This window comes from Amphiprion ocellaris, chromosome 10 (genome assembly GCF_022539595.1).
Source record: "Amphiprion ocellaris isolate individual 3 ecotype Okinawa chromosome 10, ASM2253959v1, whole genome shotgun sequence".
Classification (NCBI taxonomy): Eukaryota; Metazoa; Chordata; class Actinopteri; family Pomacentridae; genus Amphiprion; species Amphiprion ocellaris.
In genome coordinates this window covers 8,395,697-8,420,891 of record NC_072775.1, presented here as the reverse complement: position 1 = coordinate 8,420,891, position 25,195 = coordinate 8,395,697, and the positions used below count along the sequence as shown (strand labels likewise).

Sequence of the window (25,195 nt, the reverse complement as noted above, 5' to 3'; positions counted from 1 at the left end):
ACATTAAAACATGATATTTGACATCTGATTTTATGGGATCGCATTGCAGTGTGTCCGCACTTGGCCTGAATCTGTCTACTGTGCGTCTGGTGCTGTATTTATGTAAATCTGCGTCTGGATTACATTTCTCGCTCTCCCTCTTCATCTCTTGTTGGGATTATAGTGGGCGTATTGCATCTCGAAAATATAGAAATCAAATCATAATGTGACTCTTCGGCAGCTGAGTTGGATGGTTCAGCAGCAAAGTGAGTGGAATTGATTTAGACCTGCGAGGAAATTCTTCCTCGTGTTTTTTTTTTGATGATACATGACAACTTAAAACATTCATGACCATCTGAACTTTGTCCTTAGAATACAAAAATCAGCTTGTTTGGGTTCATGACACTTATTGAAGAGCTGTCTGCTCATCCTATCAGCTGGCTTTAAAGCTTCCTGATTTGACCTTGAACTATAGACGGGTGACAGATTAAAGGAGAAGCCTTGATGCTTACGGTGAGGCTGTCATGCTGTGGGGGGCATTTTGCTGGCATTGTTTAGGTCCACTTGTCCCCTTATAGGGAAGGGTCACTGCAAATCAATACAAATATGTTTTGAGTGACACCTATGGGAGAATTTGTACCGAGCCAGACAGCACTCTCCACCACCATATGAAGGAGTATCTTATTGAAAAATGGTGTTCATCCCCCAGTAGATTTCAATAGCAAGGAGCATTAAAGCTTTTTAAGCAGCACATGGTGGCCCAGCGACTTACTAAAGGTGCTTTTCCATTAGCACCTGCTCGGCTCGACTCGACTCTACTCGACTTGGTTTAGGTGGTTTTCCATTACATTGAGAACTACCTCATCGTGAGTGGAGTTGTCATAGCCCGGAAGTCCCTTAAGGTCATTTGTGTGCGACACAAATGCAACACAACAATGGAAGACATCGAGGTGGTGATATACCTGCTGCTCAGTCATATTAAAATTTTGCCAAGTTCCATGAAGAGCAATGCACACTGTGGCTGTTGCCATTTTTTTTTTTTTTTTTTTTTTTTTTAAAATTAAAATCGCTTGCTTGGTTTTCATGAAGGAGTCGCTCTCGTGTGTCGTCACTCCCTGTCTAACTCTGTAGACGTCACATTATCGACTCAACTTCACTCGCGTGGAACCCCAGCCGAGTAGGTACTAAAATAGTACCAGGTACTACGTCCTAATGGAAAACCTCACAAACCGAGTAGAGTTGAGCTGAGGTGCTAGTGGAAAAGCACCATACGACACTTTATGTTGGTTTCTTCTTTAATTTGTCACCCGTCTGTGCATGAACAGTGTCCGTTCTAATGCCGCTTTTGTTCTCCATCAGACCAGCACCCCTCGTCTTCCCTCTACACCTGCAAGTGGGACAAGATGTTGGTGGACCTGAACGAGGAGGAGAAAAATGAGAATCTGGAGGGAGACGCGGCGCTCAACAGCCTCTTTAAGCAGATCTACTCCGATGGCTCAGACGAGGTCAAACGAGCCATGAACAAATCCTTTGTGAGTATTATGATTAAGTGACTACAGCTCTGTTCACCTTGAAAAGTGCACTCATTAGTTGCGTCTCCTGAATCCACAAAAGAAATGCTTTCTTAAAGGAAAATTCTGGCTCGCATATCAAGTGTATTTTCAGAGACATATTAAAGAGTTCGGCCAGACTTCTATCTTTATAACCAGGTCAGGTCCTATCTGACACTTTCTGATGCTATAATTTAGCTTTCAGTTACATTTGAAAAAAACTTTCTATCACCTTCCAGTTTGGTCTCTTAATCAACCACAGAATGCATCAGAATAACATTCATCTTCAACTCTTAACTGTTACATCTTAAATTTAAAATTTTTATCATGTGCTGGTATTTATTTACACTATCAATTACAGAACTTAAACACTTATTGTAATACTTGCTTCCTAGTCTCTTATTTGTCTCACAGCTGGTAATTTTCTCTATTCACTGTATGTTTTCTTTCCTGCTACAAAATAAAAAGAAAGATAGAAGCAAAGTAAACTTTCATAATGAATTTTAAGTTAGTGATTTGTGATACTGGCCTCAGAGTCTAAATAGAACAGCATCAGATTTTCACCTTCTGAAAAAAAAATGAAGGGACTTGGCTCTTCTTCCTGACTACTTGGGGATCTACAAGGGCAGGTCAAATAAAACTAGCTGCTTCTTTATTCAACCAGCAAAGTACCTATTCTTCTGCAGTAATAAACATTTCATACTTCTAATTTCATTACATATATTATGGCAAGATTATTAGACAAGCACGGAAGCGGCTCTGTGAAGCTGTGCAGCGATGCTTCAATCCAGATGTCAACATGCTAAAATGTCCTTGTTTCTTGTATATTGGTATAACATGGTAGAGCTGAGGCTGATGTAGACCTGGGTGATAAGGCTGAAAAATCTATCACGATAAACATTTCATTTCAGTTCATATTGATCATGATTAATCATTTTTAATGACCTGTTTTTAATAGAAACCTGCAGAGCAAAGGGCCTCGGGAAACATGCATGAGAGGCAACAGGGAGAGCGATGGAGAGATGCTTCTTTATTAAGGGATATAATAGGCTGTTATGAGCTGAGGGAGGGAGCACGCTTGGGATTTATTCATGCAACCAAACTTTGCGTTTTCGTTGCTGCCTTTAATGATGGTTTGCAGGTATTGCATTTAAGTGAAACTAACACTGATGAAATAAGTATCGATGGCACATATTGCAGTATTGCTGAGGCCCGGGCAGATGGGAATTGGTTTTGTGGTTAATAAAGTATTTATTAAGATTAGGAGATTGCCAAAGTTGTAACAGTTATCTTGAGGAATACATGGAAGAATGTCCAAATAATGTCAGTCTAACCCAGTGGTTCTCAAACCTTTTCTGTCAGGCCTCCCTTTGGAGGACAAAAAACTTCTACCCCCCCTCCCCTCTCCCAATAACTTTGTATATATACAAAATTTATATATATATAAACCGTTTTTAATGTTTATACATATATAATGTATAATTGTGAATATGCAGGGCTGTGTTATTACATCTAATTCCATTTAGTTGTTTTTCACCATAAAGATCAGGGATGCCAAACTCATTTTAATTCAGGGGCCACATTCAGCTCAATTTGATCTCCAGTGGGCCGCACCAGTAAAATCACAGCAAAATAACCTATAAATAACCACAACTCCAACTTTGTTTTAGTTCAAAAAAGTACATTCTGAAAATGTTCACATTTAATGAACTATATTTTTAGAAAACATTATGAACACCCTGAAATTTGCTATGCCTCAGGTGATCATTTACACGTGGATTGCAACTGACAGATCACAGTTTATCTACAAAGACACAAAGCATTTAGTCACAGCTATCTGGAACTGAACAATCTAGTATTTTACTTTATGATCAATACAAGTTGTCAAAGTCTAGAAATTATTTAAAATGTACAGTTTTACAAATTTACAATTTACAGCTAATGCCTTCTCTGTAATTTTTACACTTTTTAAAGTCATCCCATTGGCTGAAATGGACCATCTGGTTTTGGCCTGTGGGCCATATGTGTGAGGCCCCTGGTAAAAATAATCGCAATAGATGAGTGGTGACGTCATCAAGTATGCTGGTGTTCCAATTGCACATTAACGATGTGTTCTCTCATTCTCAGGAGTCTGTACTTTTGAGTCCGTACTTGCGTCCGCACTTGCAAAAGATCTGATCTATAACCAAGCGCTGTGAATAAGGCATTTCAGTTAATACTACAAATGTGAGCTTCGTGGGGTGCTGGAGAAAAGCCAGGGGGTCATCAAAGTTGTAGGAGCTATAATAGTTAATAAGAAATTTCAGTGCGATCTACCCTGTGGTTGTTGAGATATTTCAGTCCGGAATAAGGCGATCTTCTGACCGTCAGCTCAACACTGTCACACTTTGATGTAGCTATAAATGTCCTGAGAGGCTGCTTCATAGGGGTTTCAGTCTCTGTACGTATCATGTGGAAAGCTGACCTTTACGCTGAGCCAGCTTTGGTCTTTTCACTCGGTAGAAACATAACTAATGTTGATGTGAGCTGCAATTTGTCCGGCATTAAAGGTGTGCTCAGTAGGTAAACAAAGCAAATTGTGCTTTGTGTATATTTGACTGCTGGATCATGAGTTTATTTGGCCCAAACAAACCTTCTGTAACATGCCCACAGCCGGCAGTGACAGCGACCCGCAGCCTCACACATGTACAGAAACATCCCTTCCAGTATACACAATATTTTGCCAGATTTGTGTTTGCTGACTCTCTACAACAGAGGCAGCGAGTGAAATGTTAGCATAGCTCACAGTCAGAAGGCAACAAAACCCAGGTTGGAAAATACATAATTTTCGTCAAGTTAAACACTAATAGAGCTATGAACCATTAAAGCTCCATTTATTTACTCTATTTGCATAATTTTAAATGAAGTGAATGCATCACATGCAGCGTTGACTGATGCAGCAGGAACAGATTGTCTAATTAATGAGCTTCTGTAAGTGTATTAAAGTGTAAGGAAGGAAGTGTGAATGATTGCAATTAATTGTTGATTGAGTGATCGGAGTGTATCAGCATTCTGTGTTATTAATGATATGATCTCTGGATGATTGAGTACAACTTGTCAAAGGATTTTCTGCCATTTCTAACATGCAACCTGAAGCTGACTGTGTCTTAACATTCATGTCGAGCAGTCGTTGCTGCATTTCAGCTTAAACATGCCGACCATGTGACCTATTAGAGTTGCATTTATGGAACACGCTGCAGCGGACTTATCGAAGCCTTGAGAATTTTTAAGCAGAGGAGGAGGTGTTTTACTTCGCTGGAACCGCTCATTTTTCTCCTGTCTCTCTGTGCAGATGGAGTCAGGTGGTACGGTCCTGAGCACCAACTGGAAAGACGTGGGCAAGAGAAAAGTGGAAATGAGCCCACCGGATGACGTTGAGTTCAAGAAGTACTGAGCACCTCCCTCCTCTCTCGCTCCTTTCTCTCTCCCCGGTTTTTTAAATTTTGTTTCATCTCTCTTCACGTTTGTCCTTCGGAGCTCCTCGTTGCTCTGCAGCCCACGTGGCCGTCCTCTTCATTGCCTCTTTCTTGTGTTGTTGCTCTGGTGTCTTCACTAAGTGCAGGGAGCCACAGCGTTCCCACTATCACTCCACCAAACCACACACGGCCTACTCTCTGCAACAGCTCTTGACCGGATCGGGTCGGTTGATTTGAATAATCTGTTGAACGGATTGATTTACTTTATTTGATTTTGTTAAAGCCCAGTGAACTCAAAAGGGAACTAAGGTCTGGATTGAAATGCGACTCCAGACCTGAAATGCTCAACTTCAGCCTCATCAAATCCACTTCTTTTTCTCTCCTGGTTTTCTCTAAACATCCTGTCTTATTTGGGAGCCTTTTAAGATTCATTATTATCAGCTCTTGTATAAAAAATGTAAAGTTGCTAAAAACAACAACTAGCTGAGATATTTCTATTCTAACTACGAATGGGTGTCTTGGCTCATGTTTTTTTTCTTCCTGTGTACTCAGTAAAAAGTCAACAGCAATACTCAGCACACTGACTTGTCTGGAATCTGTGTGACATGTCAGCCAGTGGCTTAGCACCGGTCGTTCCCTCAGTGTGACTCAAGCTTCAGTGTAAATAAAAGATTTGTTGTTTGGCTCACAAACTTTGTCTCGTGTTTTATGGTTTGCAAGTCTGCGGAAAGTGTTTTTGGACATATTGGAAAGTCTAGGAATACATCACTCAGACACAAAAACAGCAATATATTATGACAGGGAGCCGTGCTGTGTGATTATGAGCTGGGAGCGATAAAATGTGGTATTACTGATACGAGCGCAGGCAGTTCTGATACGGCTGACAGCTTGAGGATATGGTTTACGTATTGCGGTTCGATTGGTATCAAGTAGAAGAGCCCCGAGTTGTTTGGCCATCAGGCGAGGATACAGCCCGAAGGTGGAGCAGTGATTTAACACTGAGAGATGTGGGAGAGCGGGGCACCTCCCCTGTTCTCCAACCACATATGCGGCAGCTGAAACTGTGAGGGGGCGTCCTGCCGAGGCAAGAGAGCATTAATATGGATCAGCTTCCTAACCGCATCATCAAGCCTCTCACACTGAGTTAAGTGTTAAATTCATCACACATCGTTTCATCTCTCGTGACGATCAAACGCCCATTTGTGACTCTGGATGGAACTCTTAGCTTCGTAACACTTTTTTTTTTTCTCCTCGCGCACAAACACACACACTCCTCCAGCATCCGTGACACACACACACAAACACACCGCCCCCATCCTTACCCCCTACCCCCGCCCGAGGCAGCTCTGTGACATCAAAAGGGAGCTAAGCGCTTTGCATCGTGGGTAAGATCTGCGAGCGTGACGGCTACAGAGTCTTTAGTCTCATTAAAGAGTTCTAGAGCTGCAACTCTCACATTAAAGAACTCTGGAAACTTCTTTCTGCTCATCTCTTTGGAGCAGCTACCAGATGTGACACTTTCCAAACTGTTTTTCTGAGTGAAAGAGGGAGAGATGGCGTCTCCAAATGCACCCCAATAAGTGCATACAAATAGATATATAAAGTCATTTGGTCAGCAGCAGAACAGAATAGAGAGGTGACACTTGAAAGTTTACTTAAAAAAGTTTATTCACTGATATTGCACTTTGATATAGCCTCTTCAATGCAGATAAAAATACGTTTAGATGAAAGTTTGTGAGAGGAAGCAAACAGTAGATTGTTTTAATGAGAGCTACTCACAAGAACAAATGGGAAAAACACAGCAGTCAAAAATATTTCTCGCTAAATTGATAATAGGTAAAACAAGCAGTAGATGCTATTCAGGGCAGGTGGCTGCTATTGAGCTTCCCTATACATTTATTTACAGAAAGCAAAGAGTGAAAGACTATAAATACAAGCTTCTCCTATAGATAAATAGGTGGTGTTATACATGCTTTAAAATGGTGTGGAGCCGCTGGATGCTGCTTATCATAAGTTACTGTATATTCATTCTGACAGCATGTTGCGCCGCACTTCAGAGGGATCTAAATCGATAGCTGCTATGTTTTTTTAATAAGACGAGCCGAGCAGCGTGAAGACACTGCGTACCTTCACATGTGAGATCACGACTGTCCCAGATTCGGCACCATGCATTCAGACTGTGGACACGCTCACTGCTGCTGTTCGTTTTGCTCCGATCTGCTCAGGTGCCTACAGTAGATGAGAATAACAAAACCACCATCTCCCTTTTCTTCCCTTCATCTCCCCTCCCTTGGAACCCCCCTCCCCTCCCCTCCCTGACTCCCCCCCTCCTGGACTTTACCATCTCTCAGGTTAGGGGGTGTTTACACCAGACCCAGAATGCGAGCCACCCACCACTTGCAGGGCATGATGATCCTACAGGCCACCCTGCAGCCCCTGTAGTGGTAGGGCCACGGGTGGTAGCCGCCCAGGGGCTCGCAGATCCTCTGGCAGTGGGTGTAGCCGCGACGGCACTCGTTGCAGCACACGCCCTGGTGGTCCAGCATGGGGTCGATGTCCATGGTGCCCTGCTCGCCCTCGAGGCCTCTCTGAGTTGGATGAGAGACAAGACAGCGGTCAGTGTGCGGGCTGTCCCACTTGTCACACTGTTCATCTGTAGCTGCGGAGAAAGCTCATTTCAAACCAATTAAAAATGAATTTCCGACAGGCGGGATGGGGAGGAGGGGACCTTGTCAGATGTGGGTTTTTGTTGTCAAATATTTTCTTTTTCAACGTGGCGCTTGCTGTTTACCCCCCTCTGCAGTTGTCAGCAGTGTGTTGGGGGATGCTTCAGAGCGAGGGATTAGAAGTGGGGCCCAGCATCGGGGTTGAGGATGTGGGGTTTGGGAGGGAGGAGATGTGAATGTATGGGAGTCTGTGTGAGCTTAGCAGGGCAGAGGGGCCACAGAAGAGGAGGAGGAAGCAGCGGAGGAGGAGGGGATGTTGTGGAATTATTCATACAGACTCGGTGCTGAAAGGAAAGCTTTGGACAGCCACACACAGAAAACGCATGCACCCACGCATACGCTCAGATTTGCTGTGACAATCCAGGCCCCTCCGCCGTGACCCCGGCATCTGCTGCCGCTCCCACAGCTGTGAGAAACTCTCCTCGGGAAAAGCCTTCTCAGGTAGCCCTGAGATCTGAACGGACAGTTGCAAGCGCCGCCGCCTGACGCAAACACGAGAGAAGAAGAGGAAACGTGTGAGTTTGTCGGCGTGACTCACCTGATAGGGGTTCTCCGGGTTGAACTCTGCCTCCACGTCCTCCTCCTCTTCGACCCCGGCTGACTGCCGGCGCTGGCGGGGGGCAGCCCTCCTCTTCCTCTGGCTGCCTGCACACATCACAGTTTCAGTATCTGACAGCAGACCAAATTTAGGAGCAGAGTGGCACTAATGTGGCACGGCTCCTGATTGCACAGTCGTTTCTCTGGCAGCCTTTTCAAGTCCTCAGATGAAGTAGAATAAAATTGTGTTTTGAGAACTTTTGACCTCCCGGCATGCTAAAAATTGTACACTCAGTAGCTTGGAAACTTCACAAGGACTTGTGCTTTTTCTTTTTTAGCCTGTTTTCCTGTGTAGCTGTAACAGCTGCAATGTTAAATGGAAATATTTGAGACCATTTGACCCCTATCCTCTTTGTGTGGAGTAAAAACTCAGTCTTTGAAAAAAGACTCTTCCTTTCAGATTTACATTTTCAAATCTTTACCATGAGCATTGTGATTTCTTACTGGCTGAGTAGGTGGGGCGAAGCCAGAAAATTGGTAGATCTTCACACAAGTCCTTGATCTTGTTGCTGAGGAAGGTGGAGTCCGAGAGGGGAGTGTCGGCCGCCACCCAGATCAGATCGTCCTCAAACTTGGCCGGCATCACCTCGTCCTCCTTCAGGGGAAAAAGAAGGTGAGGCAAACATCACAGAAAGACAAAATCCGCTGCATAAAATCACACTTGTTTATGGATCCCGTTACTAGCTCTCTCCTTTAAATAGCTCACTCTGCATCCTGTCCGAGTCTAATCTGCATTAATGCTGCGCCATTAATGCTATTTAAAAGAACATAAAATCAGTAGTAAAAATGAAGACCTCAAGGCTTCAGCATAGAGATTCCCTCGGCACTAACGTTTAGCTGCATACACTGTGTCAGAACGCATCAGCGTCTGTGGAGAACGAGGGATTGGATGTCCTAAATTTACAGGTTTCAGTGGATAGACTAATGAGGTTTCCAGAGGAGAGACTGTAAACATACATGCGCTGTATCCACAGCCTGCAGGTAAAAGGGGAATTCTGCAGGGAGGATTTTGCCCAGAGGCGTTTGTTCCTGAGGGCTGCGCTACACTAGCCACAGCCATGTTTAGGGAATGTTATCCTCCAACCTTTCAGAAATGCTGCTGCTGTTTTTTTTTTCTTTTTTTTTTTCCAGCTCAAATGATTTGCTGGAGGGACAAATAAAAGCTGGGGTCCTTCTTCACTGCTCGACTGACTGATAAGAGTTTATCTGACCCACTCTCTCTGGATGGGGTCGCATGTTTGTGTGTATCCGTGTGTGTGTGTGTGTGTGTGTGTGTGTGTGTGTGTGTGTGTGTGTGTCTGTGTGTGTGTCTGTGTGTGTGTGTGTGTGTGTGTGTGTGTGTGTGTGTGCACGCGCTTATCTAACCCATATTTGCCATCACTCTAAATTATAGCAAATGACCAGCCTGCAGCAACCATTATAACAACATCTCCATGTCTCCAATCACACACACATACACAAACACACACACATACACACTATGTGCAAATGATCATTTATGAGGCAAAGAGAGGCAATAACGCAAACACACACACACACAAAAGCACAAATGTGAAATAAATGATCGTTCATGAGGCAGACAGAGGCAATAAGAGCAGCCCTGCATGATAATTAATTGTGTTCTCGTGTGTGTGTGTGTGTTTATGCTCACACTCATTCATGAGAGCGATTGCGGAGCTGTGGGTTTATGTGGATGTGAGGCTTACGCAGAACAAAATGATTTTAATTATCAGACAGCCTCAATTGAACAATCAGAAGCTGTGGCGCTGGTGTGTTTTCTGATAACAATCCACACTCAGGCACACACACACACACACACACACACACACACACATACACACACACACACACACACACAGACTGAGTGTGGAGATCTGATGTGTAGATTTCTTTTTATCTTAACAGAGTCCACCAAGCTGTGTTATATGATGGGAATCCTCAGAGGAAAATCACCTACGTGTTCCTGGTAGGATACCTCAGCATACATTTGCATTATATTAAACGTGACAACGATGCTGGAATATAACTTTCAGTATTCATAAGAAGCCCTCATATAAAGGGTTCTATACATTTTATATTTTCTAACTAGTGGCTTAAAATGTCTCATTGCACTTTTATTGTTGCCTTATAGTACCAAAATAAGCCTTTTGAAAGACCCTCTTTGGTGAAAATCAACTTTTTAACCTTGTTAACATGTCCGTATAGTAGTTTTTATATTAGAATAAGCAAAATAAGCAGGCAAAGCCATGAAGTATGTTTACTTAAAAACTGTATTGTACTGATGATACTCTCAAAAACAGCAGCTAACCCTATTAACTTGCTGGACTTCTTCAGAATCAGCTTCTGGTTCGAATGTGTATGGCTAAATTACAACTTTCCATTGTGTGGTGCAGAGTACTTTTACAGTGTTTTTGCAGAATCCTAGGTGAGCTGGTGTGCTTGAGCTGCTGCAAGTAGCATTTTAAAGTAGGAAGAGGGAGAATATTTTCATAACTAAAAAAAATAAACGACTAAATATGTAGTTTTGGTACTTGGAGATGAGTTTTAGGGGTTAAATCAGTGACCAAAGTGGGACTATAAGAACAATGTGTGGAATACCTCTTCAGCAAACTGTCCTAAAGCAAAACTTGCAATGTTTTTTTAGCTGACTTGCTTTTTCAATGTGAACAATATGCAGCCCTTTTCAAGAACCTAATTAGCCAAACTCTCCTTTCCTAAATAATTAAAGAGCTAGATAACTGTACTCTGTGATTACAGCAGGGCATTTGAGCTAAAGGTAAACAACAGCATGCAGATGTGCTCACAGTGCCAGTGCAAGATTAATGTTAGCAACGTCAGGTTGCAGTTGAATAGTCAAAATATTACACCCTGTCTTTTCTGAAACACTTTTCCTCAACTCCGATGGAAAATGTCAAGAGGTCAAGGGATGATGTGAAGGAGAATTCATGGGTACAGAGTAAAATACAACCATGGTGCTAGAAGAATTCTTCCATATTGTATAGACATGATGGATGTTTTGACAGTGACCACACTCATTGGTTTGTTGGCTACTGTTCTGAAGCCCCGAGTTGGAACATAACAAATTAAGCGTGCATTTAATTTATTATCACCTATTTTCCTATAAATGGGACAGTAGTTTACATATTAACATGATGCATACTGAAGGAGATTCGAAAGTAGTGATCAAGACCATAAACTCAATGAAAAATGTTTCCGGAGGTACCAAATCAAATGAAAAACAGAGTCATAATCTTGAAGATTTCTGTGCAGTCAGACTTCTTTTTGCCACCAGAGAGTCGCCCCCTGCTGGCTGCTAGCAAGATGGCACTTGTGCTTTGGCTTTGTTTTTCATGCTTGGAGTTTGCCAGTTGGGGATGATCACAGTAGGATTTATTTACTGGAGGGTCATGGCTAACAAAAGCAAAGCATGCTGTGCTGAGGGAGGATAATTACCTACCAGAAGTTCTTCATTTAAATGGTTTATTATATATCAATAAAGAACAAATAGACTATTATTGAAAAAATAATGTTAGACTGAACTCATAACCTTTTCCTCAGTAGACAGCAGTACTAAACGTGATCAGTGTTCTTCTTATTGATGATTCCCTCCATTTGAAAGCATTTTGCTGACTCAGTTATGACTAGTCAAACAGGTGTGTGATCAGAGGCACAGCAGGAATAAAACAATGGAGCAAACCAACAATCTAAGACATGTAAAACAGACACAACCAACCCACCAGGTCAAACGTCAAAGCGTCCTTGTTCAGAGCCTCCACATCAGGCAGGCGAGCTTTCACCTGCGTCTTGATGTAGCACTTTTCTCCTCCTGCAAACCGGATCCCTGTGATCCCCTGGAAAAATTGGTTTTACAGTTAAACGGTTTTATTTTTCTCAATAATCTCAACATCAACTGTAATATTACAACTAAAAACTGTCTGATCTTGATCAAATTTTGTTTTTTAATGCATTTGTGCACTGTTTTAAATTTTAAAAAAAATACAATCACAGGGACCACTGTGATTAAAGGTCAAATTTTTAATAGTTAAAAGGCTAAAACTGCTGCTTCACTAGTCTGATTGGCCTGATTGGTGCACTTTAATTAAAGGTCAAAAACCACCAGTCTGAATGTAATGAAAATTGGAGGGACAATGCATCTTGACACTGATTGCCCCTAAGGGGAGAACTTGTCTACTTGCTCTTAATTTCTCTGCTGTGGTAATGAGCCAGCCTCCCCACAAGGGTCTTTTAAAGTTTCAGCCAATTTGATTGACTTCTTCTGCGACGCTCCGAGCGGCCTCCTGATATCTTCTGATTACTTTCAATCGAACTCACAATCTCAAAGTCGTGGACCTCGACGGCCTCGTCCGACCCGCTGCCGGTGCTGAACCTCTCCATGTTGTTGGCCGTGTCGATCTCCATTGAACCCTCCTCCACTTTGCCATTGATGCTCATGCTGTAGTGGACATTGTAGACCTGCACAAACACACACAAGGTTTCAGACTGGCATGTAAGGTATGAGAGTCACCCCACCCCCCGGCTCTCACTCTCCTTCACCCTCCTTCTCTAATCTTTACCCCGTGACTTTCCCCTCGCACATCCAACCTCTCAATTACTCTTTTCAGATGCACATATTCATTCGAACCTGGTGAGAAGAATGCAATCCTCCCAGCTCCCTGTAATGTAATAACCCGTCCACACAGCCTCTCCATCACGTCTTAATAACATTTTCTAACTTCTCAGTGGAAAAACACACTCAGGAAGCTCCATTTTTACCTCTCATCTCTTACACCTCCTGCCCCCGGAGCATCCTCCGGACCACAGAGGCCCCCCCACCTCCCTTACCCCTCCTCACCCCTCCTCACCCTGACAGGATCCTCCAGCAAATGTGCACAACGCCTCCATTCACCGAGCCCTGCCTCAGACTGTACCGTGGAAATGGAGTGTTTAATTTACATTTTACTGTTTGCCTACCCTGCAAAAAAATCCACCTGGAAGAGTCCTACTGAGACTTTAAATTCAAACAGATCTACCAGTGACACCTAAGTTTCACTTGTTTCCAATTCCCATAGAAGAAAACAGCTCTTACACTCTATAACAATAATAGTTTTAATTGAAGACGTTGTTGAAACAAACTGCTTTGAATTGGAAAGTAGTGAAATTTAGCTGTTGCTGGTAGATTTCTTAAACTTGTTTGAATTAAAAATACTCAGTAGACTCTATAAGATGGTTTTTTTTTTTGCAGTGTAGGCAAACACTAAAATGTAAATTAAACACTCCATTTAACTTCTCTGAGCTTCTAAAAACAGCACCATCCTGCCCACAACATGTCTAGATAGTATAAATGTGTTAAACTGGTACTTTATAAGCTCAGATTATCTTAATGGAGCTTCGATATGTGGGAAAAATAAAACACAATGCACTCACTTCCTCTCCCTTCTTATTTCCCCTCATTAAAGCTCATTTTTGCTTTGTAAGCTGCACTCACACACGCAGGAAGACAGAAATAAGAGGAAAAAGTAAGATATCACTCTCACATGTTTTTCGTTGTTGTTCCAGAAGTAGAAAGCTCCGACTGCTCCCAGCAGAAGCAGGAGGGCTCCGGCTATGAGCACCGCGATCCCGGCCTTCAGGAGGCGGCCGGTGGCGGCAGGTTTGACCGCCACGGCGGAGTAAGCCTGAGATAAGAGCGAAAAACAACAAAACACGCAACTTATTTTGGCAGTTCTTAGACAGAAAACTTGTGATCAGCTGATGATATGATTGTGCAGAGATGTCTACAAGTGTATATAAGTAATCTATCCAGCTGTGACCCCTCACTGGCTCCCATTCATGCGTAAAAGCCTGCGCAATAACTCCATAAATCTCATGCGCAATTCTGGCCCGCAAAGACTCACCGGAGGCATGAACTGATGCAGGTCCTCTGGTCCCGCTGAGGCGATAGGTACTTTCTCTGAATTCCCGGCCATGACTGGAGCTAAACACCTGAGGAAACCCCAATCCACCAGCTCCTCTCTCTCTGTCTCCCCCCCTTCCTCTCTCTCTCTGAGGGGGAGGTGGAGGATGGACCCTCCTTCTCAGTAGCACGGGTCCAGTGTTGCGCCGAAGCTCACACGTACCTTTTCAAGTTTTAATAAAAAGGTAGAATCTACCATTAATTTGAACCACACGTTTTATGCTTTCCTTTTTAAAAAAAAAAAAATCATTAATGATTTTTTCCCCCTTTGAAGATCACATAGGCGGCTCATGTAACTTACATGAGTTTGATTCCTGCTGTGATCCTCGGAATTTCGTATCATTAAGCTTCATGACAACCTCAGAGTCTGATCTATTCAGCAATTAAGAGGATGGTGAAGAAAGGATGAGGTTTGTCTCCTCTTGTCGCCTCTGCACACCTCCCCTCCCTCCCCTCCCCTCTCCTCCTTATTTCTCAAAGCCTCCACAGACTTCTCAGGGTCAAAGGTGACTCTGGCGGAATGTAACATGTTTTTTTTCCCAGCCCAAACACGGACAGTATAACCTATTTACAGGATGAAAGCAGCAGCAGCAGCTTGTCCGACAGATTTCCACCGTGTTTCCCTACATCGTCTATATCTGAGTCCAGAAGCTGTTATTAAAAATGCCCTGAATCCATGAATGATAATGACAGGATTACGTAAGGGGCGCACGGTGCGCATTTGGCAGATCGACAAAAAAACATCCTGACAGGATAACAGAAAGATTTGCTCACAAGGACTTCGTGTTCTTTGACAGAAAAGCACACGTGCGTTTGAATGCCTTTACTGTCAAACTTATTCTTACTCTCCTTCTTATGTGTGGAAGCTTAAGAGACAAACTGTAAATGCGCCTTTACGCACGCACAGCCGCTCTCATTATGCACGTCTCTGCGATGCGCACGTTTCAGGTTTTAATGATTTATGTGGTGGAAACCTGAGCCTATCTTTAATTCCTGCATTAACATGCGGCTCCTATGCAAATAAATGCAGTTATTAAATCCGTGAGAATGAAAAGAATAGCTATGAAGGTTTCTGCTCGTTATGCATGAGGTGGCAGAGTGATTTGCTGAGAAAAACCTTGGCGTCTGCTCTGGCATCTCACCAACAAAATCGTATTCACAGAGGGGGGAAAAAACTTAACTGACCTTCTTCATTGGGCTGCAAGGACAGAGGCTCGCTGCTGCAATAACAGCGACGCCTGTTGGCTGTTTTTGCAGGAGACTGATGCTCCTGCAAGGCACTCACAAACACCCTGCTCACCTGATCACGCAGAAACACTGGACTCACGTGTTCAGAACAGTATTTCAAAGTTTATTTTCTTCCCAGAATATTGTGATGATAGAAAAATTCTGTACAATTAATTATTATTGCATTCAAATGATTCCATACATCGTTATCAACTTGATACATCGTGGGTCACCAGCCCTCAAACTCAACAGTTTCTGGGCCCATTTTAAATAGTGAGCATGCTTAAAGATCAATAATTACAATTCTTATTTACACATCTTTGCTTAATTATTATTTTTTATATATAAAAATAAAGCCTCTGTATGTACAAATCTTGCATATGATACACTTCATGTCCAACAAAATGTCTCCAAAGTGATTGAATGAACTTCAAATGTGGCTTTTACATTAAAAACAAACACACAAATATTAGGATATAAACGTCTATATGCACACTCTCCACAACAAATGACTTCAAATAGTTACATTATCCTCATTGTCAATGACTCATAAATTAAGAATCTGAATACACTGTACATTTCTTTGAGAGTGAGCTTAGGTTTGTGTGTGCTGTTGTCTGTTTTAGACGTCGTTGTTGGGGCAGTGTGTTGGGGTGGGGGTGTAAACAGGGATGCTGATGTCGCTGACTTCCTGCACCCTCACAGGTCTGGGTGGGGTGACCAGGACGTAGTCGTACTCTCTGTGCAGCACCTTCTCGTACACGCTCTGCAGCCCCACGGTTTTGGGGATGTGGGCCTGGTAGTAGTTGTCCCTGCGGTGGGGGTCCCGGGGCAGGGAGGCTGTTTTGGAGAGGCTGCTGAAGGAGGAGAGGGTCGGGGCCGGGGAGGGGGCGGCGTTGGCTCTTACTGCAGAGGGGCTCCAGCATCTGTCTGAGTGACCCAGGACTTTACACTCACTGGTACAAGCCCACAGAGCTGAAAGAGAAGAAGAGGAGTTGTATTCAAACTGACTGATAACTCACATCACGTCTCATGTTCGTTTCATTTTCTGTTTTTCTCACCATTTTGGCCCCCCATGGGAGGAACCACTGCCCCATCCTTCTTCAGGCCGGTGTCTCCACTCACATCACTGTCACTGTCATTGAAGTCACTGTCCCCCTTGCCACTGTCTTTGCCACTGAAGGCTGGATCTCTGGCAGAGATGGTGGTGTAAGAGTTGCCCTTCCAGATGGTGATGGGCCTCACAGCCTCCTTTCCATTCCCGTAGCCAGGCAGAGTGGAGTATCCCTGCAGGAGGTGGGGAGAAAAGAGAGAAAGCAGAGGTTATTATCTGCTCCATGAAAACAATGCATTCTGCTGATTGTTGTGTGTCCCTACACCTCTCTGCTCCTCCTCCTCCCCCACCCATCGCCCCTGAGCACAAAGGTGCAGCTCACCTCGTGTTTATTCCCTCGCAGCTTGCTGTTGTTGTCTGAGTCGTACACACAGGGCACCTCGCTGCCGTCCTCCGAGGCCGAGCACATGTCGCTGCCCCCCGGGTGAGCAGAGGTGAAGCCCCCGGGCTGGCTGCTGTAGGAGTGTCCCTCAAAGCCCGCTGCTCCTCCTCCTCCTCCTCCACCGGCTCCGTGCAGCGGCAGCAGCGGGTTGTCAGCCACGTGGCTCCTGCCCCGCTCCAGCGTGTCTTTCTCCCCGTACGAGTCGCTGTCCTCCCCGCTCTTGTCCCGCTTGCGCCGGTTGCAGGTGGTGGCGATGAAGATGATGGCGAGCAGCAGGAGGGTGCAGCTCCCCGCCAGGACGACGATGATCACCACCGACAGGTCCCACTGAGAGTGCGCCTCCTCCCCTCCGCCGAGGCTGCCACCGGGCTGGTACACGGTCCTGTCGCTCGGCGGGGACCCGGCGATGATGAGGAAGTGCAGGGTGGCGGTGGAGGTGAGCGCGGGCCTCCCGTTGTCGCTCACCGTCACGGTCACGCTCAGGGTCTCGTCCACGTCGTGGCTCAGCACCTGGTTGAGATAGATCTCCCCGGTGGCCTTGTTAACGGAGAACACGGAGGGCTCCCCGGTGGCCAGGCCGTAGGACAGCTCCGAGTTCACGCCCTCGTCCGCGTCCCGCGCCTCTACCCGGGTGATGACGTAGCCGCTCGGTGCGTCCCGGGGCAGCAGGACTTCAGCGGAGCCGTTATGGAGAGGAGGCTGGCTGATGACCGGAGCGTTGTCGTTCTGGTCCACTATCCGCACGTACACGTTGGCGCTGCCGGACAGCGGCGGGGAGCCTCCGTCGCTGGCGGTGATCCGGAACTCCAGCTGCTTCATCACCTCGTAGTTAAAACTCCGGAGCGCGTAAAGCGACCCGCTGGCGGGATCCAGAGACACGAAGGTGGAGATGGGGGAGCCCATGAAGTAAGTGTCCGCCAGTTTGTAGCTGACCTTCCCGTTTGACCCCATGTCCATGTCCCGCGCCACCACCGTGGTGATGTACGCGCCCGGTGCGTTATTCTCCACTACAGCCACCTCGTACACCGGTTTGCTGAACACCGGAGCGTTGTCGTTCTCATCGGTGAGTCTGATGGTGTACTGAGTGATGGTCCTGAACGGGGGGGAGCCCAGGTCCTCCGCCACCACCGTCAGGTTGTACTCGGGGATCTTCTCCCGGTCCAGAGGGCTGGTGCTGACGATCATGAAGCTGTCCTCGTACGCCTGCTGCAGTCTGAAGTGGTCGTGTCCGTACAGAGTGCAGTGAACCTGCCCGTTAGCGCCCGAGTCTCTGTCCGAGGTGCTGACCAGCGCCACGAAACTCTCTCTGGCCGCCGCCTCCGTGATGTACGCGATGCCCGCCGTGATGGACGTCATGGGGGTGATGGAGATCTCCGGTGCGTTGTCGTTAACGTCCTGCACCTGCACGACGATTTTGCAGATGGCCGGGCTCGGGTTCGGACCCAGGTCGGTGGCCTGGACGTCAAACTCGTACGTGTTCTTACTTTCAAAGTCAATCGGGCTCTCCAGAGTGAGCCGCCCGGTTTTCCTGTCCACTCTGAAGAGCTGTCGGATCTCCGGCGGCACCTGGTTACCGAACCCGTACACCACCTCCCCGTTCAGCCCCTCGTCCGGGTCCTCCGCGTTCAGGTCCAGTAGGAGGGAGCCCACCGGTGCGTCCTCGGGCAGGTCCACGGAGAAGCTGTTCCGGTCGAACACCGGGCTGTTGTCGTTGTAGTCTTTCACCTTGATATTGATGCGCGTCGTTCCGGACCGGGACGGGTTCCCTCCGTCCATGGCGACCAGCTCCAGCGCGTAAGAAGCCTGCGTCTCCCGGTCCAGCTCCTTCATGAGCACCAGCTCCGCATATTTAACCCCGTCGGCCCTGCTGAGCACGTCGATAGAAAAGTGGCTGTTGACAGAGATCTGGTAGCTCTGGATGTAGTTCACTCCAACGTCCTCATCCACGGCAAAGTCCAGCGGGATCCTCGTACCCACCGCTGTGTTCTCGGAGATCTCCAGACTCGACTCTTTCCGGGGGAACTCGGGGGAGTTGTCGTTGATGTCCTTGACCTCCACCTCGACGTGGATGAGTTTGAACTGCTCTTTGGAGAAGCTGACCACATCGAAAGCGATGAGGCAGTGCAGGGTGTGTTTGCAGATCCTCTCCCTGTCTATCCTCTCCCCGATGGTCAGCTGCCCGTCGCTCTCCCTCAGCCGGATGAAAGACGAGTTGAACTGTTTCATCATCCTGAAATTGGTCCTGGAGCCTCCCGAGGAAGAAGGAGAGGAGGAGATGTCCTTGGCCAAGTTTCCAATCACTGTCCCTGGCGCGTCTTCCTCAAATGTCTGATATTTCACCGTCTTTGCTTGTGTGACAGCAGCCAAAGAGACGCACACGAGCACCAGCAGCCCGTTCCACCCTGTTTCTCCCATCTTGACACCTTCACTCCAAAAATATTCTGAAATTCAGCAAACTGTCCTCACTCAGTCCCAACTCAGAGTTTAAACAAAACGCACCTGGGGAAAAAACTGCTCCTCCCGCCCTCCAGTCGCCTCTACGGGGCTGTTTTCCTGTTTTAATATAAAGCCTGCAATAAATATTCCATATGTCTTTCAATCCGCACTCGTGATGCGCTCCGCTCTCTCTCTACTGGAGGTGTGCTGTTCTCTCAGCGCAAGAGGGCTGCAGTGTCTGCAGGAGGGTTTATACGGGGAGGCATGCAAATGAGCCACACTGTGACCAATCCGGGCTTTGAGATGAGGAAAAAAAAGGGGGGGGGACTTCTGAAAGACCTCTAAACCCTGTTTAGAGATTCCTGGACTGTGCGAGGAACTTGGCTCCCAATATGTGGGCTAAACGCGGGGCTTGATTTAATACAGCTTTAGTTTCCGTTGCTTGTTTATGTTCCTGAGGCTGTTAAATGAGTCTGCGCACCGACACATGGGGGGAAGAGCGGAGAGATGCGCAGTGTCCCTGAGTTAGAGGACAAAGCATTTGAATAGGAGTGTCTTGCTCGGGATGCTTTACCTCCATAAACGCGCGTTTCAATGCAAAGAGACTTATGCTTGAACACTGGTCCCCACGCACGTGTCATGTGTAGCCCACGGGAGTGAAAGCAGCCACGGGGAGGCTGAGCTTGCCCCACTGACCTCTGCAGCTCTGATCCATGGAGAATAACTTCATTCCTGCGAGAAAACATGATTCGTCCTTTTCCTCCAACCTCAGTGCGCCCTGATCGACTCAGCCTCACAGATGAGATTACTTCTGATGCTGAGGCAGCTAAACGAGCTGAATAATGTGGCGTAACTCGTGGCAACGGCGTGGTTTTGGCGCTCATTTTTCATTCTCATTAATAAATTCCATAAATTCGCCGTGCCTTCTGCTCATTCATCCCTCTGGTGTGTTGTAATCCAGTAATTGTTTGCCTATCAGATCATATCTGAGGGCAGGAAAAAAGGGGATCTATATCCACTTAAACATTGATTTTATTCTAATTCGGTCTCAGCTCAGATCGGCTCACGAGATGTCTAGTGCGCAAAGAGAGGGGATTTCTTTAATTAAAGCCGCTCCAACGTGCGCCTCTGCGTGGCCTCGGCTGCAGGAACAGGTGAACACGACACGCACACACACACAGAATGGGCCACGCACGCACTCACTCACTCACACAGCCTTCCGCGAACCCGTTACAAATGGGATTTGGCTGTAAACGCAGGAGGGATTTATCAGGACTTCAATAGTGAGATTATGTCAAAGGCCCATGAAGCCCTCGTTAGTAGCGGCGGGATAATGGCATGGCGGGGCCTCCCTCTGCAGCCGTCCACGCCGGCATTGTGGCCCCTGAGCCGGTCTGTGGGGACCCTCACCCCCGCAGCCCTCCGTCTAACTGCAGCATAATGAGCCAAAGCCACATGTAGCCTTTGTACCGTCTCCTCTCTCTCTCTCTCCCCTCTTTCCTCCCCAGACCTGCCCCTGCCCGGCCACGACTCCTTTCATTACGCGGAGATGGGAGATGAATTGCTGTGGACATCAGGGTCCCTCCTATTAAAATACATTTAGAGAGAGTCCGGGGCCCCGTCACGGCTCTTTAAGAGATTTTCTCATTCTTCCCTCATCGGACTCCCTCTCTTCTTTTTTCCCCCCTCTCCTTCCTCCTCAGTCTCCCCCCTCCTCTTTTTTTCTCTTCAGGGGCAACACTTGCCTTGCAGTAGAAGCTAATATCAGTTGGCATGTTCTATAAAGAACCCATCTGCCACAGAAAGTCAAATAGAAGACACCTGAATGAACAACATCTAGAGGAGCAGCTTGCAGAGTTAGACACAGTCAGGCCTGTTCTGAACGATAACACGTCATTCTGTGACTGATTAAAGACTTTACTGCTAACCTGACAGCTCTTATGGGATGTTAGAAGAGTTCAAATTGTGTATTTAAGTAGCTAATGCATGACTCATGATGATTCAATGCAGGATGAAGTCCTGTTGCTTCACCATTAACAGGAGGAAAATATCACTTTATGTGATTAGTTGAGACACTTAAAACTTAATACATGAATTTAAGAGTCAAATTAGTGAAGTTTTTCAACTGTAGTTTATGTTTTCGCATCTGAAAACCAGCTTGTTTTTTTGTTTAAATAGCCTAAAAACATCTTCTGCATTCTCAAAAGCACTCCAATTTCCAGGAACCTGGTCCCACTACTTGAATAAATGCATAGTTTGGAAAAGAAAAGTGGCATGTATCCTGTTAGATAATTCTTTCAAGTTGCAAGATTGATAATAATGCTGGTAATTGTCAACTCAATATCATGTGTTATTTAAACTAAAATGTCTGTTTTAGTTGGCTTTAAACTAAATTAAAGTTGAGGAAACTTCATGAAATTGTCTTGATAATTTCATAGTTTTTCACCTTTTTCACCTCTCTGCTCTACATGCCTTTATAAATTTTATGCATTTAAAGTAATACATGATGTATTACTTTAAATGCACAAAATTTTAATACTGGTGCCACTTTCAAATCCTTTATAAACACTTCAGGAAGAACTTTTGGGTTGCCAGGTTGTGGAAAATCCCTCTGACTGCACTATATGAGCTCTAAATACTAAAAGAACACTAACCTACAAAAAAGGTTGCACACATTTTCTACTGAAAAATATATTTACTGCACCTTAAGCACAGTTGGATGCCATTTGAAATGGTTTAAACTAGTAATTGAAAATACTTTTTTTCTGTGGACAAAAGGCTAATTCTACCAACTCAGTATAGTTTGTTGGTTTGACATAACTCAAAACATCGAAAACTGTTGCATTATTGCACACAAAGTTTAATTTTAGTGAAATCCAGCTAACTTGATCCCTATTCATGCTTGACGTAACGATAAATTCCTTTACTGGTGATGTTGTAAGTGTGAATGAATCACTACAACAGGAATTCATGATACGCCCTGCTTTAATTTATTCATTATATCATCATGCATTAGGTTAGCATTACTTCAAACACATATTTTGTATAATTTGGTACCACTTTCCAAACAGAAGTCACTTTAGGAAGAACTTTTGGGTTGCAAGGTTGTAGAAAATCCCTCTGACTGAAAAAAAAAAAATACAACTCTAGAAATGAGCACCAGTAACAATGCATTATCAACTGAAGCACATTTGAATGCATTACCAGGTTTCTCACTGTCATTTCCACAGACTGGCAGCCCAGAACGTCCCAGTGGTTCACCCTGATATAACACCAAACCTGAATAGGTTGGGAGCAAAGTTGCAGCTGAACATCAGTGATCCCACTAAGCTGAGAAGTTAAGCAGCAACACGGTGCAAAAAAAAAAGATGTTTCATTCACCCTGCAACATTGTGAAGAGGCCATTCTGTCCAAACTGAAGCTCTTTTTTTTTCATTTGAAGCACAGTAATCACACTCTCACGCTGTTCTTCTTTTTATTCCTGCGTGAGAGAATCTCCTCATTTCTCAGCATTTTCTCACACTGAGAAAATAAACGATGGTGGTAACCACTGTTCCCTCTAAACTGCGCGCGTGCGCAATTGCGCACTGCTGACACGGTCTCCGCGCACAGAAAATCTGCGCTGTGCACAAAAAAAAAAAAATCCAACCTAAATTGTAAATAAAATAAACACGTAACAATTCATTCTGTGCTATTTTTCAATGTGAGTCAGTGAGTGACCGGTGACTGGCTGCTGCAGCCAATGATGCGATTCACATACGTATTTACCATAGACTGTATATAATGGTATTTACGCAGCTAATCAACGTCAGGCGTCCTTATGTGCAGCCACCATTGTTCTCATAGATATGAATGAGTAGATAGGACACGCCCCTTTGAGCTGCGTGCTACAGCGAGGCTAAGCTAGTGGGGGAAAAGTTTCAGTGCATTCCGTTGATGTAGATGGCGTGAAAACGGAAACAAGAAGTATGCCGGCTCACTGTGCTGCATACAATTACACACTGCGTCGTACGATTGAGACAAGTGTAGCCAAGTGGAATACTGGCAACTCGCAATTTTGGCCACGAGGAGGCGCTGTGCCCTGCTCGGGTTGTAGAATCAACCGCGGGGAGCAGGACATGAAGCGATACAGAGAAAGCAGGAAGAAAAAGAGACCGACGCATGGTGGACTTTTGGAAGGCATGGTGGACTTTTCCAACCCACGGTGGACTTTTCCAACCCATGGTGGACTTTTGCAACGCATGGTGGACTTTTCCAACCCATGGTGGACTTTTACGACGCATGGTGGACTTTTCCCGGAGTACCGATGTGGTGATGCTTGGCTGACAAAGACTGGGGGAAACGGTTTTATGTCCTGCTGCCATGTGTGTATGTGAACTAGCTCAGCTAGCTTAAAGATTTCTGTGAGTATATGCAAACTGTATACTAACTCATTTTATTACCTGTTTCTGATAACCAGTGGTTTGTTAACTGTGTGGTTGTGTGTATTTTGTTTGTTTTATTTTATTTCATTAGGGACAACCACTGCAGTTGTTTATGCACTTAGACTGATACCTTTATGCACTGAAATGTTATGCAGTGAAAGACTTATGCACTAGATGGTTTATGTACTAAAAGGTTGTGCCTTAGAGAATTTGTGCACTTAAAATTGAGAGGTTTATGCATTGAAGTGTTTTTGCACTGAAGTTATCGGATAAACGAATTTCCTGCATTTATGAGAATAGACCAAAAATCACTCCAAATATATGTTAACGCTGCTGTCTTCTTCTGGAGCAGTCGAGGAATAAAAAACCCCAAAATTTAGTTTGTGTCTGGTGTTATTTCCCATTTCACTAGCCCACACAAGGAAACTTGGAATGACTTTTCATAGGTAAGAATAGTTTTTGGCTCTTTTTTCATTATGAAATCTTGTTGAGAGCTTCCAGTCTATGAGAGCTAACTAGTTAGCCACTAGCAAAACGCTAAGGCGAGCTAGCAGCTTGACAACCAAATACCAGACGATTAATAGTAGCTGCAGTATAGTTGTACAAGCAGTAGTAGTAATACTAAAAGTACAAGCAGTAGTAGTATAAAATAGCTGTTAGAGTCATAGAAGTAGTATCAGCATTTGTAATAGTATTACAAGTTGTAGTAGCAGTGCCAGTATCAGCAGCAGTAGTTAGTGTACTACCACTACTACTAGTAGTTGTCACATTGCTATTACTACCACCAATACTACCAATAGTAGTTATAAAGCCTAACTCATGTATATCCAGATTACCATCTATGTTCTTCCTCCAAACCCATTTTATGATTGGGATTACAGGCAGTTCTTTAGGACTGCTCTCAAATAATTGAAATGTTACTAAACAAGGTTATACTTATCAAATTAAATAGCTCTGGTCTCCAGTATATTGGCGAATTCGGTTCTTTGTACTTAATTTATTAGCATGATTTCTTTTTAATATGTTGTGTACAGACTTAATTACTTCTCTGTCTACTTTTCTTACTCCATGTAGGTTTCCCAGAGACTATGGGTTGAGGAGGAATTGGAAGTTTGTCGGCTTAGACCTGGTGTCATTCCATCAGTGTTTAACTTCCCGGCTCATCATGGAAAAGTACGTGCCAGAAAGACCACGACCAAGCAGCCTTGAGATCTTAGGCAGCGTCTCCCTGAGGTGGGTGTCAACGGTGTTCACGGTCAGGTCTGTGGTAATCCCGTCAAAAAACAAAACAGAAAAAAATCTAGATTATAAATCAACATGTAACCAAAGCACTCTGTGTATAACACCATAGT

General features: G+C 44.9%; 3 protein-coding genes across 5 annotated transcripts in view; 1 reads left to right on the top strand and 2 right to left on the bottom strand.

Annotated features, from left to right (window-relative positions):
* sugt1 (SGT1 homolog, MIS12 kinetochore complex assembly cochaperone) overlaps positions 1–25,067 on the top strand; it is a 47,914-nt gene extending 22,847 nt beyond the window's left edge. For 2 of the 3 annotated variants that reach the window (XM_055014279.1, XM_055014278.1), the window contains exons 12-13: positions 1,339–1,511; positions 24,918–25,067. In XM_055014279.1, coding sequence (XP_054870254.1) covers positions 1,339–1,511; positions 24,918–25,052 — 308 coding nt within the window. In that variant the 3' untranslated portion in view covers positions 25,053–25,067. Of the gene's footprint in view, positions 1–1,338; positions 1,512–4,860; positions 5,677–24,917 lie in introns of those variants that run through there. The other variant, XM_023298232.3, reaches the window with a different exon arrangement.
* Positions 6,635–14,382, bottom strand: LOC111588113 (leukocyte cell-derived chemotaxin 1-like). The gene is made up of 7 exons (XM_023298270.3): positions 14,202–14,382; positions 13,842–13,982; positions 12,640–12,780; positions 12,045–12,158; positions 8,752–8,902; positions 8,249–8,355; positions 6,635–7,572 (listed from the first exon to the last, which is right to left on the bottom strand). Exons 1-7 carry the CDS (start codon positions 14,271–14,273, stop codon positions 7,348–7,350), a joined length of 951 nt encoding a protein of 316 aa, XP_023154038.1. The 5' UTR covers positions 14,274–14,382; the 3' UTR covers positions 6,635–7,347.
* Positions 15,591–19,651, bottom strand: LOC111588112 (protocadherin-8). Its single transcript, XM_023298269.3, has 3 exons — positions 16,924–19,651; positions 16,549–16,774; positions 15,591–16,462 (listed from the first exon to the last, which is right to left on the bottom strand). Exons 1-3 carry the CDS (start codon positions 19,396–19,398, stop codon positions 16,110–16,112), a joined length of 3,054 nt encoding a protein of 1,017 aa, XP_023154037.2. The 5' UTR covers positions 19,399–19,651; the 3' UTR covers positions 15,591–16,109.
* Positions 25,068–25,195: the final 128 nt, after the last annotated feature.

Excerpts from the sequence above, each read along its gene's own strand:
- LOC111588113 (XM_023298270.3), bottom strand. The coding sequence starts at position 14,273 with ATGGCCGGGAATTCAGAGAAAGTACCTATCGCCTCAGCGGGACCAGAG. Across the intron at positions 12,781-13,841 it reads GGAACAACAACGAAAAACAT|GTCTACAATGTCCACTACAG; the intron begins GTGAGAGTGATA and ends GTGTTTGTGCAG. Across the intron at positions 7,573-8,248 it reads ACCCGGAGAACCCCTATCAG|AGAGGCCTCGAGGGCGAGCA; the intron begins GTGAGTCACGCC and ends CATCCAACTCAG.
- LOC111588112 (XM_023298269.3), bottom strand. The coding sequence starts at position 19,398 with ATGGGAGAAACAGGGTGGAACGGGCTGCTGGTGCTCGTGTGCGTCTCT. Across the intron at positions 16,775-16,923 it reads TGCGAGGGAATAAACACGAG|GGATACTCCACTCTGCCTGG; the intron begins GTGAGCTGCACC and ends CACCTCCTGCAG. Across the intron at positions 16,463-16,548 it reads TCCCATGGGGGGCCAAAATG|CTCTGTGGGCTTGTACCAGT; the intron begins GTGAGAAAAACA and ends CTTCTCTTTCAG.